Source organism: Cavenderia fasciculata (assembly GCF_000203815.1).
Source record: "Cavenderia fasciculata unplaced genomic scaffold Scf_ET2XIPL01COFD4-5, whole genome shotgun sequence".
Lineage (NCBI taxonomy): Eukaryota > Evosea > Eumycetozoa > Acytosteliales > Cavenderiaceae > Cavenderia > Cavenderia fasciculata.
In genome coordinates, this window is record NW_004457695.1 from 394652 (window position 1) to 409311 (window position 14660).

Below are 14660 nucleotides of genomic sequence, written 5' to 3' on the forward strand. Positions count from 1 at the left end.
GATCAGTCTCGAGAAAAAAAACATCTTTTCTCTATCAATTTTTAAAAAGTCTTTTAGTTTTACAACTAGAAATATTATATTATATGGGTAATATTATATATGTATAGAAATTTTAAATTTATTATTATTATTTAAATTATCTCCCTTTATTATAAATATGTGACGAAGAAGAAGATGAAGATGAATTATTATTATTGTTATTATTATTATTAGAGTTTGAAGAGGAAGATTGAATAATATTATAAATTGAGCTTGTTCCACTTCCACTTGTACCTCCACCTCCATTTCCACCACCACCACCACCACCACTATCTTCGTGATAGGATCGATTACTACTACTGCTGTTACTATTATTACTACTATTTAAATTTAAATTATAAAGATTGGAAGAGGGTGATGGAATGGATGATGGGGTTGCAGATGCGGGCATTGTCGATGAGCATCCACCTCCTCCTCCACCGCCGCCGCCGCCGCTGCCATCGAGTTGAAAAATATCGGTGTTTTGTTTGTGTAAAAGATTGGAAATACTCGACTCTTTGATTGAGCCGGTAGATGTATGCTTGAGTTGCGGTGATAGGAGGCTGGTTGAAGAGAGCGTGGGCGAGAGTGTAGATGTTTTTGATGAAACACATGGAGATGATGAAGTGGATTTCTGGTGTTGTGGTGACATATTACTATATGGATTATTATTATAGTTGTTATTATTATTATTATTATTGATATTGTTTATACCGCTATTACCTTCATTATTATTATTAATATAATAAATGTTGGATGGACTATTATTATTACTGTGGTGATTTGTGGTTGATGTTGGTATGGATGAAGATGTCGTTGTTGTTGTTGTTGTACTATTACTATTTGATTGTTGTTGGTGGTGATGGTGATGATTTTGGAATGGTTGATAAGTTGTATGTATTGAACTCAATGGAGGTAATGTTAAAGTGGATTCAGGTACTTGAGCATTTGCCCCTTGACTTGAACCTGTATTAAAATTATAATTACCTCCACTACTACTACTATTACTACTATACCCACTATTATTATTATTATTATTATTATTATTATTATTATTATTATTATTATTATTACTATTTCTACTATTATTATTATTATTATATGATGATGAATTATTTAAAGTATTTTGAGAAGTTAATGATGAAGATGATGGTGGATTTGAAATGGGTACAACTGCTGGTGATGATGATGCAGTTGATTGTTGGTGTTGTTGGTGTTGTTGTTGTTGTTGTTGATATGGGATTGTTTCGTTTGGTTGATGGAAAAATGTATGTTGTAATGCCTCTAGTGGTGATATTCTCTTTTTAGGATCGTATATTAACATTCTTTCTATTAAATCTTTAAAAACCAAATAATCTGCTACCGAATGTCCGGTGGGTTCATCCTTTCTTCTACCATTTGGTCCTCCCGTTTCAACTCCCAATATATCTGATAATTTTCTTTTATGAAACTAAGTTTGAAAAAAAGTATAAATATTAAATATTATTTCTATTTTTCTATTTTTCTATTTTCTATTTGTATTTCTTTTACCTCTTTTAATTTATCACTCTTTCTCAAGACATATTTGTTATCGGTATAATTAAAAAACTTTTTCCCTTTTGAACAATGTTCAATCATATTTACAGGTGGCATACCCAATACCTCTACAATCTTTGTAATTTGATCCAATTCATTTTGGCCGGCAAACAAAGGTTCGCCAACATGCATTTCAACCAATATACAACCCAAACTCCACATATCGATAGGATATGAATATTCACATTCCATTATAATCTCTGGTGATCTATAAAATCTACTTTGTATATATTTATAAACCTAATTGATATCAAATAATAATATTATTAATATTTCTATTTCTTCTTTTCTATTATTTTCTATTTTTCTTTACCCTTTCATTTTCATGACAAGAACTACCAAAATCTATAATTTTGATTGCACTTCTTTTTGGATTTCTTAATAGTATATTTTCTGGTTTCAAATCGCAATGGATGACTTTGACATCCTGGCTTGACATGAAATAGAGTGCCGAGAGTATTTGATGGGCAAACTTTTTAATGAGGTTGAGTGAAACACCTTGAAAATTGGTGTTTCGCAAGAGATCATACAAATTGTATGATAACAACTCTGTTACAATACATAAATGACCATGAAATTTAAAATGTTGTTTTAATCGTACTAAAATTTTTAAGAAAAAGGGATAAGTATATACTTATATTTTCAACTAAATTGTTGTTGTTGTTGTTGTTCACATGTGACATCACACATACTTATTTTATATTGATCATCTGGATCTTTACTATTCATTAATTCCAAAAGTTTGATTTCAATGAGTGCTTGATTATAGAATGGTGTTTTGTTTTTGATGATCTTGATTGCTACATATTCCTCATTCAATCGATCGTATGCTTTGACGACTTGACCAAATGAACCTTTACCCAATGACCCTTTAACCTCGTATCGATTATCAAATACATCATTGACTCGTACTATATAATCTCCATTTTCATCATCAAATCCATTGTTGGTGTTATTACTAGTACTGCTACCACTAGTACTGATATTAGTTGTGTTACTACTTGTTTGTTGTTGTTGTTGTTGCTGTTGTTGCTGCTGCTGTTGTTGTTGCTGTTGTTTTGCTTCACTCTTTTTTCTTGCATAGTATATCTATATTAAACATATATTGTGTTAATAATCATATCATATGATGACATCATCATTATCAATTTAATAATAACAACAACTGAATATCTTGTGTATGTACATACTTGATTAATATTCTTATAAGTCTTTATGAGATCCGTTGATAGTTTAATAAGAGGTGCTTCATTTCTTGCTCTAATCTCCATGTGGTGGTACTACTACTACTATTGTTAAATAATTTAATTGTCTTCTATATGTGTTGTGTTATATATCTATATCTATCTACAGGAATGCTTTATATCTACAACAATTCTAAATGATTAGTTGATCATCATCATCATCACTATCACCCAACTAATATATTTTGATAGAACCTACCTCTCTCTCTCTTTTTGTAACCACCACTCTATTATAAGTTCTATCTCATGTATAACGAGTATACTACTCTATTCCTCTGTCTATATATGATATCTCTCTATCTCTCTATCTCTTTCTATCAATCTAAAGAGATGGTTGGTTTGTTTATAAAAGTAAAATGATTTCTCTATATTTAAATCATATCATCACTGCACTCCCACTATATATATATATTATATTCTTGATGATACTATATTGTTACTAGTCGTATTGTTATTGGTTTTATATTATTATTATTATTATTATTATTATTATTATTACTAAAATCGTCTCTTTTAATTTGAACAAAAATACTGGTAAAAAATTTAATTTGCTTTTTTTGAGTGGGATGATGGTGTGAGAACTTTCAAACCATCACTTTTTATTTTTTTTAATATTATTATCTTTATAGCTTTATCTCTTTATCTTTCTTTATCTTTATCTTTATATCTTTTTGTTTGGTTGGTTGTATTTATGTCATACTTTATCCTGCAAATGAATAAGAATCAACACCTTTGAAACGACCGTTGAACTTGACTTGGAAAAGACCTCCTCCACCTTTGGCCTCTTCACCGGCACGAGCAGTCGTGATGTAGAGTGTCGAGAGGTCGTCGCCACCAAATGCAACGCTGGTGACCTTGCGCACTGGCACCATGACCGTCAACAAGAGTTGGCCGTTGTTGGGATCCCAACGAGTCACTCTGCTGCCGTCATAGTGGGCAATCCACAACTTGCCCTCTGAATCGATGGTCATGCCATCGGGGAACCCAAATTGGCCTGTAAAGGTGATAACACGACGTCGGTTGGTAGCAGATCCCGAGTTGACGTCATAGTCGAATCGGTCGACACCCATGTCAGACGTGTCGATATAGTACATGACACGACCATCCAACGACCAAGTGACACCGTTGGATATACCGACATTGGACAGTACACGTTGCGAGGCCTTGTTCGAGTCGATACGGTAGAGCGATGCTTCTCTTGGTTGACCATTCTTGAGTGACATTGAACCCACCCAGAAACGTCCCCGTGGATCACACTTTCCGTCGTTCATACGGTTGGTAGAGACTGTCTCTGGTTTGGCCAATTGATACTTTTCCTGTGTAATATAGTTGTACGAGTAGATACCACTTTGAAGTGCAATCACTACCTCTCCAGGTTGAGCATTTAATCTTGGTACTACAGTTCCCGGGATTTCATTCAATTTAAAATTACTATTTGATCCAACTGATGGATTATATCTAAAAAAAAAAAAAAAACAAAACAAAAGAAAAGGTTAAAATATATTAAAACAAACAAAAGAAACTACTTTTGGGTTTTACTTACACATAGAATTGACGACCATCAATATCAATCCAATATAATAATTTTCTTTGGTTATCCCAAATTGACCCTTCACCTAATTCTGCTCTAGCTGGAATGACCAATTGTGCCCAAACAACTTCCTCTGATTTTACATTGGTAACCATAACCAATCCAAAAACCATCACTACAACCAAATATAATAGTATTTTCATTTTTACCTTAAAAAAATCTATATTGATTAAACAAACTAACTATAATGATTTAATAATAGGTAGGAATAGAAAATGATTTGGTTGAAGAAAAAATGATTTATCATGCAATGATGTAGTATGATCGTTCACACCCCTCATTCACCCGATACAATGGTTAAAGAGTGGGGTAGTGGTGAAATCCAGTACCAAAACACGTGTGCATATTAAAAATCGTATTACATCCCATGCAACGATACTAATTATAATAATTTAACAATAATATGATTGAAAGTATACCAGTTTATTATTTTGATCAGGAGGTTATATTTCAATAATTGTGTGTTGGTCAGTCATCAGTAGAATTTAACCAAATACTATAAAAGAGAATGTAAAAATTATAAATAGATTAGCAGATGATGATAGATAACTATCTCGGGTACTAGTAAAACAATATAACATACAAGATCTACGGGTTACAGCTGGACCTAAACCGTTGCCAGTGGTTGGGGTAGAAGTAGAGGTGAGGATTGGTTTTCCCCAAATACCTTGTGATTTACGTTGTGTAGTGTATCCGAAATCGTTGTCCATTTTTAAATCTAGATGTAATATTACAGTAGTGATAGTAGTAGTGATAATTAATTATTTATTGGTTGTGTGAAAAGTGAAAGAACTCATCCCAGACCCAGAGGAGGTCACCAAAAACAAATCGAACAAAAAAAAAAAGGTATAAAAGCAATGAAATGGTTCAGCGTAGGGCAAGATGAATGATATCGTATGCATCGTGTGGTCGTTTCACCAGATGATCAGCCAATCATCATACTCCCATTTCTCAACAAAAAAAAAGAACAAGATTCCTTTTTTATTCCATCCGAAAAAAAAAATCAAAATATCTAGATTTCAAAGATTAAGACCTTACACAAATAATCCAAAGGACATCAAATCAATCCTTTTTTACTCTACCCCTATTTGTATTATTATTTCTTTTATTATTTGTATTTACCTTTTTTTTAATTTGACATATTATATTATGGACCCAAATTTTGATTCTGTAGAGAAACCAGCTCGTCGCGGACCTACCCAAGGAGGTCATGGAGCATCTAGATACTCTCCATCTGTTGGTAAAAACCCTCGTTTCCCTAACCCCAATCAAACATCTCTATTTTCAAGTATGTATTTATACACAATTATACTTAGGAAATGTACTAATACTCTAATTTTTTTTAATTAGTTTAACCTCTTAATCATATCAACCAACACTCTTATCTTTCATTAGTACTATAGTTGATCAATAAACTTCATTGCCAATGCGATCATGACCAACTCACTTTGAGAGAACAACCTTATCTTTTCATCATCCTATTTTTACCTTTGGATTAACCCTAAAGGATAACATTGTGATAAAAATTTAATTAATTAAATTAAATCCTTTGGATGTAATAGCTATCACCCCTCATCCTGATAACGGATAAAAATTTACCATGGAACTTTCGTTAAAAATCTGGCTATAAAAATCTCCCTTTTAATTTTTTAGTTTTCTAAATAGACACACGCCCCAACATAGCCTCTACAAATTTTTCTATTCCGCAGTCAAGTTCATCACTGTTGTATCACTATTCTATATCTTTATCTACTATTTAATAATAATAATAAGTCAGACAAAGGAAATCCCTTGTAATATTTACTTGCTTTACTTTTCTTGTTAGATGTAAGTTTTACAAACAAAATAGACATGTCTATCAATTATAACCGATCGACCGATCGATCGATTTGCATCATATGATGATTAACTGTTTGTTTTGTGGATAGAAAATGTCATTTGCTCCATCGAGTATCCCAAAGAAAGCTGGACCTGGTCAAGGTAGTTTCTCAAAGCCAACCTTATCAGCTCCATCTGCTTCAGTTTCAGGTAATAGAACCAGTGGATGTATGTATTACACTGAAAGAAAGAAGAAGAAGAAGAAGAAGAAGAAACAAGAATTAATTCATTCCATTCTTTTTAAATTTATAGTCGACTTGTAACTTGTCCTGTATAACATGACCAATTTATGGTTAAGTTAATTAACCTTTTTTTCACCTTATCATCCTTTCGTTTTCTTGTTCAAACACAATCGCATAAACATTAATGATCCATCACACAAATAAATAATAATAAAATTATAATTTTGAATGATATATCATCACTGCTCATCCATCTATCCCATTAATGGATACTAATTATTTTCTCTCCTAAACTAAAATTGAATGGTCGTTTATTTCTAATTCTATCAGATCATTGTGTGATGTTATCTCTTAATATATATATATATTATTCAATTAAATTAATAATTGTGTTGTGTATAGAGGTAGGTTTATAAAAGAGGTAGATCGAATGATGATGATGGTGGTGGAAGGGGGTAGGAGGTGTGAGAGAGAGATATCTATAAATAATGTTATTATTATTATTATTATTATTATTATTATTATTATTATTATTATTATTATTATTATTATTATTATTATTGTTGTTTTTTAATTATTATTGATTGTTTGAAACATTTTGTTTTTTGGGATAATTAATTATTATATAATTTACATAAATGGTCTTCTCTTTCCTTGTCTCTCGTGTGATACGAGATATCTATCGATAGATTCATTTAATACAGCAGAGTTTTTAGTGATACTTGCAAGATAAGTAACAAGCAAGACATCATTGTATTCCTATATAAATTCATAAATAATTAATTAGTATTTATGGTTTGATCTATCTATCTATATATCTATATCTTCTTATCGTAATTACTTGTAAAAAGGTATTTGAGAATTCTTCAGAATTGATAGCTGGTAAAGTGTTACACAAACTGGCAATTTGTCTTAAAACACTGTGTTCAAATGGAATCTTCTTTTCCTTTACATCTTGAAGATAGTTTCTCAAATTTTTAACTCTCATATTTAACATGGAAATCGCATTTTGCATGGTAAAGAAATGAGTAGTAACTAATGACGTACAATCAAACAAACAAATGAGTAAGTATGGATCAATCCTCTTAAATGATTCTTTTTCTTTTTTTCTTTTTTTTTAATTTAATTTACATACGTGATGAACCTTCAGAACCAGATGGAGTGACTTTGGCAATATGATTAACACCGATACGTTCGGCCTCACCAGTTTGAATCTTGAATGGAGTCTTTACAAAGAGGGTGGTTGGTTGATCGTTGACAATGTGCAACTCTGATTCATAGACAATGACTGGCAAGTCCTTGTAGGCTTGTGTAAAGGCAGCATTGGTGTCGAGCATCAAATACAATGGACTTTCATTGAATTCCATAATTTGCTTGTGAAGTAATAAATCTGATTGGCTGACTTGACTACCTGTAGAATACCAACCCAAAATATCATAAGTTGCAAATACCTTTTTGACTAAAAAAGAAAAAGAAGAAGAAGAAGAAGAAGAAGAAGAGAAGACATTGAAAGGTTAATATATAATGATATAATATATCTCTTCTTATTCTTATTCTTTCTTACATTGTTCATTCTTTTTCTTTAAATATTCGAGATCAAGAGTACCATCTTTGGTGAGTACCAATTCAAAAGAGTTACAAACTTCGATGACTCTACCATTTTGGAGACCAGAGATAAGACCGATTACTCTTGGTACGCTATTTGTATTCTCAACCTTGGCACGTGTAAAATGATCAGAGATATTGATCAATACCAATGGATGAAGATCAACTTGTAAACCAACTGTATTTGAACTCTTTTCTAATACCAAGTTGTTATGGTTGTTATTATTAGCTGTAGTTGCAGTAGTAGTGTTTCCGTTTTGTGACATTCTATTCTCTATCTATCTATCTATCTATATCTATCTACCTAATATACACTTAATAAAGAAAAGATAATCAATGAACTTGAAAGACTCACCAAACTAAATTAAAATCTTTTTTTTTTTTCCTCCCAAAATTAGAGAATTTTTTAAGAGGAGGTCTCCCGCTCTCGCTTGATGAGATACTCAGTATTAGAGTACTCAGAGTTGGTTATATACATAAAAAGAGATAAATAATGAATTACATCAAATCATTATTATCCTCTTATTATTCTTCTTCTTCACCAAAACAAAATAATAATAATCATAAACAAGATGAAGAAGAGGTAGATAATAATAATAATAATGAAGAATCAAAAAAGTTTGATGAATATAATCATCAACTTTTAAAATATATTCAATCAAGATTAAATGATGATAATGATCTTCAAACATCAACAACAAAAACAAAAACAATAATAATATGTAATAATAATAATGATAAGTCATTTAATAATGTAATTGGGAATAGATATATTTGGAAAAAGATTGTAAATTATATTCACGAGATATCAATGATGTATGTCATGTCTACTACGAATACTACCAAGGTTAGAGCAAAAACACCAAAGAATCGGTTACCGTATATACTAAAATATGATCAAGTTACAAGTATTGGATGGATGCTTGGTAATGGTTACAAGTCATTGTTACATGATAAATTGGATAAAGGTCTATTCATTCAAATACAAGGTGAGATTGCAATGGCTACTATACCACTTAAAAAGATATTCAAGACTCGTGATATTGGTCTCATTGAGAAATTGGTCACTCTCTACAGACTGCACTTTATCACGCCGACATCTGTCGATTTGTCGTGTCGTAGTGGTAGTGTCGAGGTGCTTAAATTAATCGTGTCTCTACGTCATTGTCAAGACACTATACCAATCACAAAAGAGGCAATGTATAATGCAATGAAATCAGGGTCGTTGGAATTGGTCAAATATCTCGACGTAACCTATGAATCGTGCAAGATATCCAGTGCCATGATCATCCGAAGACAAAGTCAAGGTCACAGTCTACCAACACTTGATTATTTTTGTTCAAGAAAAACACAAACAACAACAAGTACTGTATTAGACTCCTCGTCGTCGCAGCATCAGCAGCAATGTATAGATAGTGAAGACATTATGTGTTCACTAGACTATGATTTGATCAAATCTCATTTACATGTAGCTTCACTCAGTCTGCGACTCAACTTTATTTACAATGTCGCGTTTCTCATGACCGGGTCTGTTCTTGTCAAATCAATACCAAATGAATTGATTACACGTATGAATCATTTCAACGGTACAGATAATGTAAAAGAGGTGTTGGCATGGGATACTAGTCAGATATACTTTGACAAGATCACTCCATTGATACCACTCATTTTCCAAGTCACCACTGACCAGACTCTATACATTGATGCGCAGAACAAGGTTATCGAGACTATGCGCAACATTCCAAAAGACAGTTACCTGTATCGGCCACTATACAACTTGTTGTTGGCGTACGAGTTGGCCAATACCTACCCACCACTCCTTAGTTCAAACTATGCAAGAGAGTCCAACCAAGACGCATTGCATACTATGACAGCCAAGGGAGTGATCCGTATGGGTGTGACTGATAGATCAGTACTCTTGTTGGTCATCCAAGGTCTTCAAAGCAGTACACAACGTTCACAGACAGACTATTTTAGTAGTTTGATCAATTTGTATACCACGATTGATCAGTTGCATGTTATAATGGATGTTGATCCATCACTCAAACAACACAGACTCAAGAGGATATACACGTCGTTTCAACCCGAGGTATTTGACCATCTCATGCACCTAGATGTCATCACGTTTGAAGAAATACATGATTGGCCAGGTAGAATCATATTTGATATGTCTCTTGCCAAGTATATGCTCGCACATCATCTAGAGACACTCACAGTGGCCAAGTTTTCAACCGACATTCACTACACTCCATTCTGTCACACTGTAGATATCATATCGATGATGCTTATAGAGGCAGGTTGCACACCATCATTTTACGAGAACACGTCACACAGTTTTAGCAACTTTTGTCATCCCCAATCGCCAACCGCCAATTATTTCATGAAATACCTAGTACGAACGAATCAGTGTGCTGCAGTCTTTCCAATGTGTGCAGCTATCCAACACCGAAATCTCACTCTATTTGATGCACTCGATGCCATTGATAGTAAACCATTTGTGCCAACTTTACATCTCGACTCTACACACCGAGACATTCAACAAGCACTACAGCAGCTGATAGCACTTGGTGATTTTAAGAGGTATTCTATTTTGATCAAACGTATCAATGATGTTAAACTCGATACATTGGCAACTAGTCTATGTATTACTTTTGGTAGTTTGGATTTCTTTAAACAACATATCGTAGCGTTTCCCAAATCATTTGATTTGGTTAGATTGGCAGATCGAATAACATATGATTGTAACCTACCATTCCTAGAGTATCTATTGACTGAGCATACCGAATCATTTAGATTATATGTAAATTTAAATTCTTTGTTTGGTAAAGCATGTTCAGTTGGAGCTTTAGACATAATGAAAATGATCTATCGATATAGTATAGATGACAGTCATCACAACAATTCCATCATCAAAAAAGAATCGATTCCAACCAATTATATTTCAATTGCAATTAATCGAAGACATCTAAATACACTCGTCTATCTACACTCTCTCAACAAACTAGTACTCCCTCCAACTCCCTATAAACATATCGATCAATCTAAACCAAATTATCAATTAATCTCTTTATTCCTAAATACTTTTAAAAATAATAATAAATAGTAAATAAAGTTAGATATTCTTCTTCGATTACTTCTTTTTCTTTTAGATTTAGAATTAGAATAATAATCAGATGACAGAGTAGAATGGGTTGTATAACATTCTAAGAATAAGTAGGTATGTCTCTGAAAACGGTGCACCATTACGATGTAGGCCAATTCTCAATTGAGGTCGAGTCGCTGCTGATCTGTCCTCATTTTAGTTTGAAAAGCTTACACCGCTACAATTTTATTTGAAATGCACCAATTATTTTGAATTTTTTTTTTTGTTCAAAGACAAGTGTTATTTTAATTTTTTAACATGTGTTATGATCACTGCACCACCCAACCCTAACGCTTTCTTGCTTTAACGTTCATTCATCAACTTGCACTTACAGACAGTACAAGTACTCTTATTTATTTATTTATCTTATTTATTTCTATATAATTTAAACTATACTATCATTATTATATAATATAGTACTATATATATATCTCTTCATCTATCCTCATTGTAAATACAGCCAATCACATTTTTAAATTAAAATTCTTTTCAAAGTTTTTTGTGTTTTTCAAACAACCAAACCAAAACCAAAACCAACCACATCACCTTTTTTGTATCAATAGCTCATCAACCTCTTTTTATTTAAATTATTATTATTACTTTGCGAAAGTAATACATCTATCTATCTCTATTATTTATTTATATATTTGTCTATTCTATTATACAACAACAACAATGACAACAGTTGAACCAACTACAACCACCTCTACAACTAGTACTTCATCGACATCACCAGTTGCCGTCGCTGCGGCACCAGTAGTCAACATCAAAGATAAGAATATATTTGGTACTTTAGAGGTCAAGATCAAGGAAGTAAAGGGATGTCAAACCCACTTCCTCCTTGCCAAATGCGAACTTGCTCAAAAAAAGAGTGAAGTAAAGACTAAATCTCTTTCAAATCATACTTTTGTTGATGTTTTTGAATTGTATGTACAAAATCTAAAAACAAAAACAAACATATATATATATATTTCCAAAAATAGATTTATAATCTAACCTTTTTCCTTTTTTTTTTTTACTATTTCTAGCCGAGTATCATCACCAAATAGTGAAATTGAAATTGAAGCATGGAAAAAGAATTTATTCTTTAAAGACAAGATTACTGGTAAATTGACACTTTCCATCAATGATTTGTTGACTGCCAATGGTGAACCAAAGTGGATGCCATTGGCATCAAACAAAAAGGCCAGACGTCCACGTACAGGTGCTGCTGCCGGTGGTAATCCATCGTCGCCATCATCACCAGACTCTGATTCATCCGCGTCCAAGCCAGCCGACGAGAATGCCAAGGAGAATGATGTTGCCCGTGGTGACACCAACTCTGAGGGTGAAAAGGACACTGAGGAAGAGTCACCAAAGTCACGTGCTCGTTCAGTCAGCCTCTCGGCCAAGAAGCCAAAGGACCCACCCGAGATCCTTTTAGAGATCAAGTTTACCAAGAATGAACCACCCAAAGAGGTGCTCAAGGGTATCATCTTGGACGGCGTATGGACCGCCGACAATAGTGTTGGCACGCTGACCAACAACCCACACTGGATCAAGTGCGCTCAGTACTTGCTCACCATCAAGAATGAGACGTCGCCCATCACCATCAAGCTCCGTCAACCAGAGGGTGTCGACCAACGTATCTCGTTTTTCGTCATCAACTATGACTCGTTTTACGCCGGCTCGAAAAAGGTTATCTTTGACAGCGTCAACGACGTCAAAAAGGTGGACGACTTTTTCTGCCCCATTGCCGCCACCTCGATCGACTGTCCCATCAAGATGGAGGTCGGCCAGTTCCTCATCATCCCCTACGCCGAGACCTTTGGCTACCAAGGCACCTACAAGCTCAACGTCGACTCGGCCTCGGCCCTCGACAACGTCGAGCTCTACGCGCTCCCCAAGGCCGGCGAAGACAAGCAATGGCACGAGATCAAGGTCGAGGGTCTCTGGACCAGCGCCACCAACGGCGGTGGCGACATCAACACGTTGCACTGGACCAAAAACCCACAATACTTGTTCACCTTGACCAAGGCTGCCCGTGCATGCGTGCTCTTGTCGCAAGACGACCACGAAAAGTCGATCGGCTTTTACGTCGTGCCCCTCGTCGACAAGGCCAAGAAGATCGTCGAGTTCCGCGGCCCCGTCGGCAAGACCGAGGCCTTCAAGCACACCTGTCACAACGGTTGCACCATGAACCTCGAAGCCGGCGAGTACGTCGTCATCCCCTCGACCTTTGACCAAGCCATCGAAGCTGCCTTCCACCTCACCCTCTTTACCGACGACCGTCAAGCCACCTTTGCTCCACTCACCGATGCCTGGAAACACCAAGAACTCATCAAGGGCACTTGGGTCGGCAAGAGTGCCGGTGGCTCCCCCAACTCGGGCGAGTCATTCTTTAAGAACCCACAGTTCCGTCTCACCCTCCCCAAGGACCGTGCTGCCGACACAACCGTCCTCGTCCAACTCATCCAAGACTCGACACTTGCCGACGAAGGTATCGGATTCATCGTCATCAACCGTGACCAACACGACAAGGCACTCACTGCAGGCGACTTCCAAAACGAACAATTGTTCACCAAGACTGCCAACTGGGAACGTCGTAACGACATTGCTCACCGTGTCGTCGTCAAGCAAGACGATCCATCTGTTTTCACAATCATCCCATCCACCTATGAAAAGGGTGTCAACCGTTCTTTCCGTGTTCAAGTTTTCTCTGACCTCCCAGTTGAATTGGATTCAATAGATGAAGCTGATGATTCTTCAGATGAAGAAGAAGATAATAATTCTGACAAGGAAGAAAAGGATGATAACAAAAAACAAGATGAAAATTAAAAAAAAAATATATAATAATATAATAAAAATAAATAAAATATAAAAAAAAAATTGTAAAAAATATATAACCTGCAGGCAGTACTAGTTGAAACATCTTGTAGAGTCAACTCTGATTTCAAGTTTGATTATTTATTTGTTTTGTCTTTAGAATTAAAATATATAAATTGAGATTGTAGACTAAAAGCTTATAATCACCAAGTCATTAAAGAAGGTGACCACCAAACTCCTAGTCACATTGTTCTCGCTGCCTTTTAAAAGTGCTTGCCTTGTAGCTTATCTGCTAATACTTGCATTATGGTACCATTGGTACTCGTACGAGTTTTGTCAATCACCTGGCGGGTTATAGCTTTTCAGCTTTCTAGTAACATAGTAGATAGATAATGTAGATTTTAATTACATTGATTGGTGATAAGATTATTATTTATTTTGGAAAGATTATAGGATTTTAATCCGATCATTCCAAAACTTGTTACCAATAATGATATCAACGTGGTCAATGACAAGACGCTTTTTTGACGTGGTAGGTTGTTTTGGTGTTAGACAATGTTCAGCCTCTTTGGGTGTGCATCCACCCTGTAACACCAATGCCCAGTAACACGTTTCTCCAA

General features: G+C 34.6%; 10 protein-coding genes across 10 annotated transcripts; 5 read left to right on the forward strand and 5 right to left on the reverse strand.

Annotated features, from left to right (window-relative positions):
• Window positions 1–136: 136 nt before the first annotated feature.
• On the reverse strand, window positions 137–2864 carry dyrk1 (putative protein serine/threonine kinase; the record flags this gene model as incomplete). Its single annotated transcript, XM_004355171.1, has 5 exons — window positions 137–1468; window positions 1549–1833; window positions 1907–2193; window positions 2286–2682; window positions 2784–2864. 5 exons carry the CDS (start codon window positions 2862–2864, stop codon window positions 137–139), a joined length of 2382 nt encoding a protein of 793 aa, XP_004355223.1.
• A 674-nt stretch (window positions 2865–3538) lies between these two features.
• Window positions 3539–4571, reverse strand: rgn (senescence marker protein-30 family protein; the record flags this gene model as incomplete). The annotated part of the gene is made up of 2 exons (XM_004355172.1): window positions 3539–4295; window positions 4381–4571. The coding sequence occupies 2 exons, from the start codon at window positions 4569–4571 to the stop codon at window positions 3539–3541; spliced, it is 948 nt and encodes a 315-aa protein (XP_004355224.1).
• Window positions 4572–4913: 342 nt separating this feature from the next.
• On the reverse strand, window positions 4914–5138 carry DFA_07729 (uncharacterized protein; the record flags this gene model as incomplete). The annotated part of the gene is made up of 1 exon (XM_004355173.1): window positions 4914–5138. The coding sequence occupies one exon, from the start codon at window positions 5136–5138 to the stop codon at window positions 4914–4916; it is 225 nt and encodes a 74-aa protein (XP_004355225.1).
• Window positions 5139–5577: 439 nt separating this feature from the next.
• Window positions 5578–5791, forward strand: DFA_07730 (uncharacterized protein; the record flags this gene model as incomplete). Its single annotated transcript, XM_004355174.1, has 2 exons — window positions 5578–5720; window positions 5779–5791. 2 exons carry the CDS (start codon window positions 5578–5580, stop codon window positions 5789–5791), a joined length of 156 nt encoding a protein of 51 aa, XP_004355226.1.
• Window positions 5792–6359: 568 nt separating this feature from the next.
• On the forward strand, window positions 6360–6569 carry DFA_07731 (uncharacterized protein; the record flags this gene model as incomplete). Its single annotated transcript, XM_004355175.1, has 2 exons — window positions 6360–6474; window positions 6559–6569. 2 exons carry the CDS (start codon window positions 6360–6362, stop codon window positions 6567–6569), a joined length of 126 nt encoding a protein of 41 aa, XP_004355227.1.
• A 191-nt stretch (window positions 6570–6760) lies between these two features.
• On the reverse strand, window positions 6761–7476 carry DFA_07732 (uncharacterized protein; the record flags this gene model as incomplete). The annotated part of the gene is made up of 3 exons (XM_004355176.1): window positions 6761–6776; window positions 7123–7247; window positions 7330–7476. The coding sequence occupies 3 exons, from the start codon at window positions 7474–7476 to the stop codon at window positions 6761–6763; spliced, it is 288 nt and encodes a 95-aa protein (XP_004355228.1).
• A 139-nt stretch (window positions 7477–7615) lies between these two features.
• CSN6 (Mov34/MPN/PAD-1 family protein) lies at window positions 7616–8359 on the reverse strand (the record flags this gene model as incomplete). Its single annotated transcript, XM_004355177.1, has 2 exons — window positions 7616–7947; window positions 8053–8359. The coding sequence occupies 2 exons, from the start codon at window positions 8357–8359 to the stop codon at window positions 7616–7618; spliced, it is 639 nt and encodes a 212-aa protein (XP_004355229.1).
• A 227-nt stretch (window positions 8360–8586) lies between these two features.
• On the forward strand, window positions 8587–11259 carry DFA_07734 (uncharacterized protein; the record flags this gene model as incomplete). The annotated part of the gene is made up of 2 exons (XM_004355178.1): window positions 8587–10969; window positions 11243–11259. The coding sequence occupies 2 exons, from the start codon at window positions 8587–8589 to the stop codon at window positions 11257–11259; spliced, it is 2400 nt and encodes a 799-aa protein (XP_004355230.1).
• A 651-nt stretch (window positions 11260–11910) lies between these two features.
• cplA (calpain-like cysteine protease) lies at window positions 11911–13246 on the forward strand (the record flags this gene model as incomplete). The annotated part of the gene is made up of 3 exons (XM_004355179.1): window positions 11911–12161; window positions 12264–12859; window positions 12927–13246. The coding sequence occupies 3 exons, from the start codon at window positions 11911–11913 to the stop codon at window positions 13244–13246; spliced, it is 1167 nt and encodes a 388-aa protein (XP_004355231.1).
• A 164-nt stretch (window positions 13247–13410) lies between these two features.
• DFA_07736 (calpain-like cysteine protease) lies at window positions 13411–14052 on the forward strand (the record flags this gene model as incomplete). The annotated part of the gene is made up of 1 exon (XM_004355180.1): window positions 13411–14052. The coding sequence occupies one exon, from the start codon at window positions 13411–13413 to the stop codon at window positions 14050–14052; it is 642 nt and encodes a 213-aa protein (XP_004355232.1).
• Between the last annotated feature and the right edge of the window lie 608 nt (window positions 14053–14660).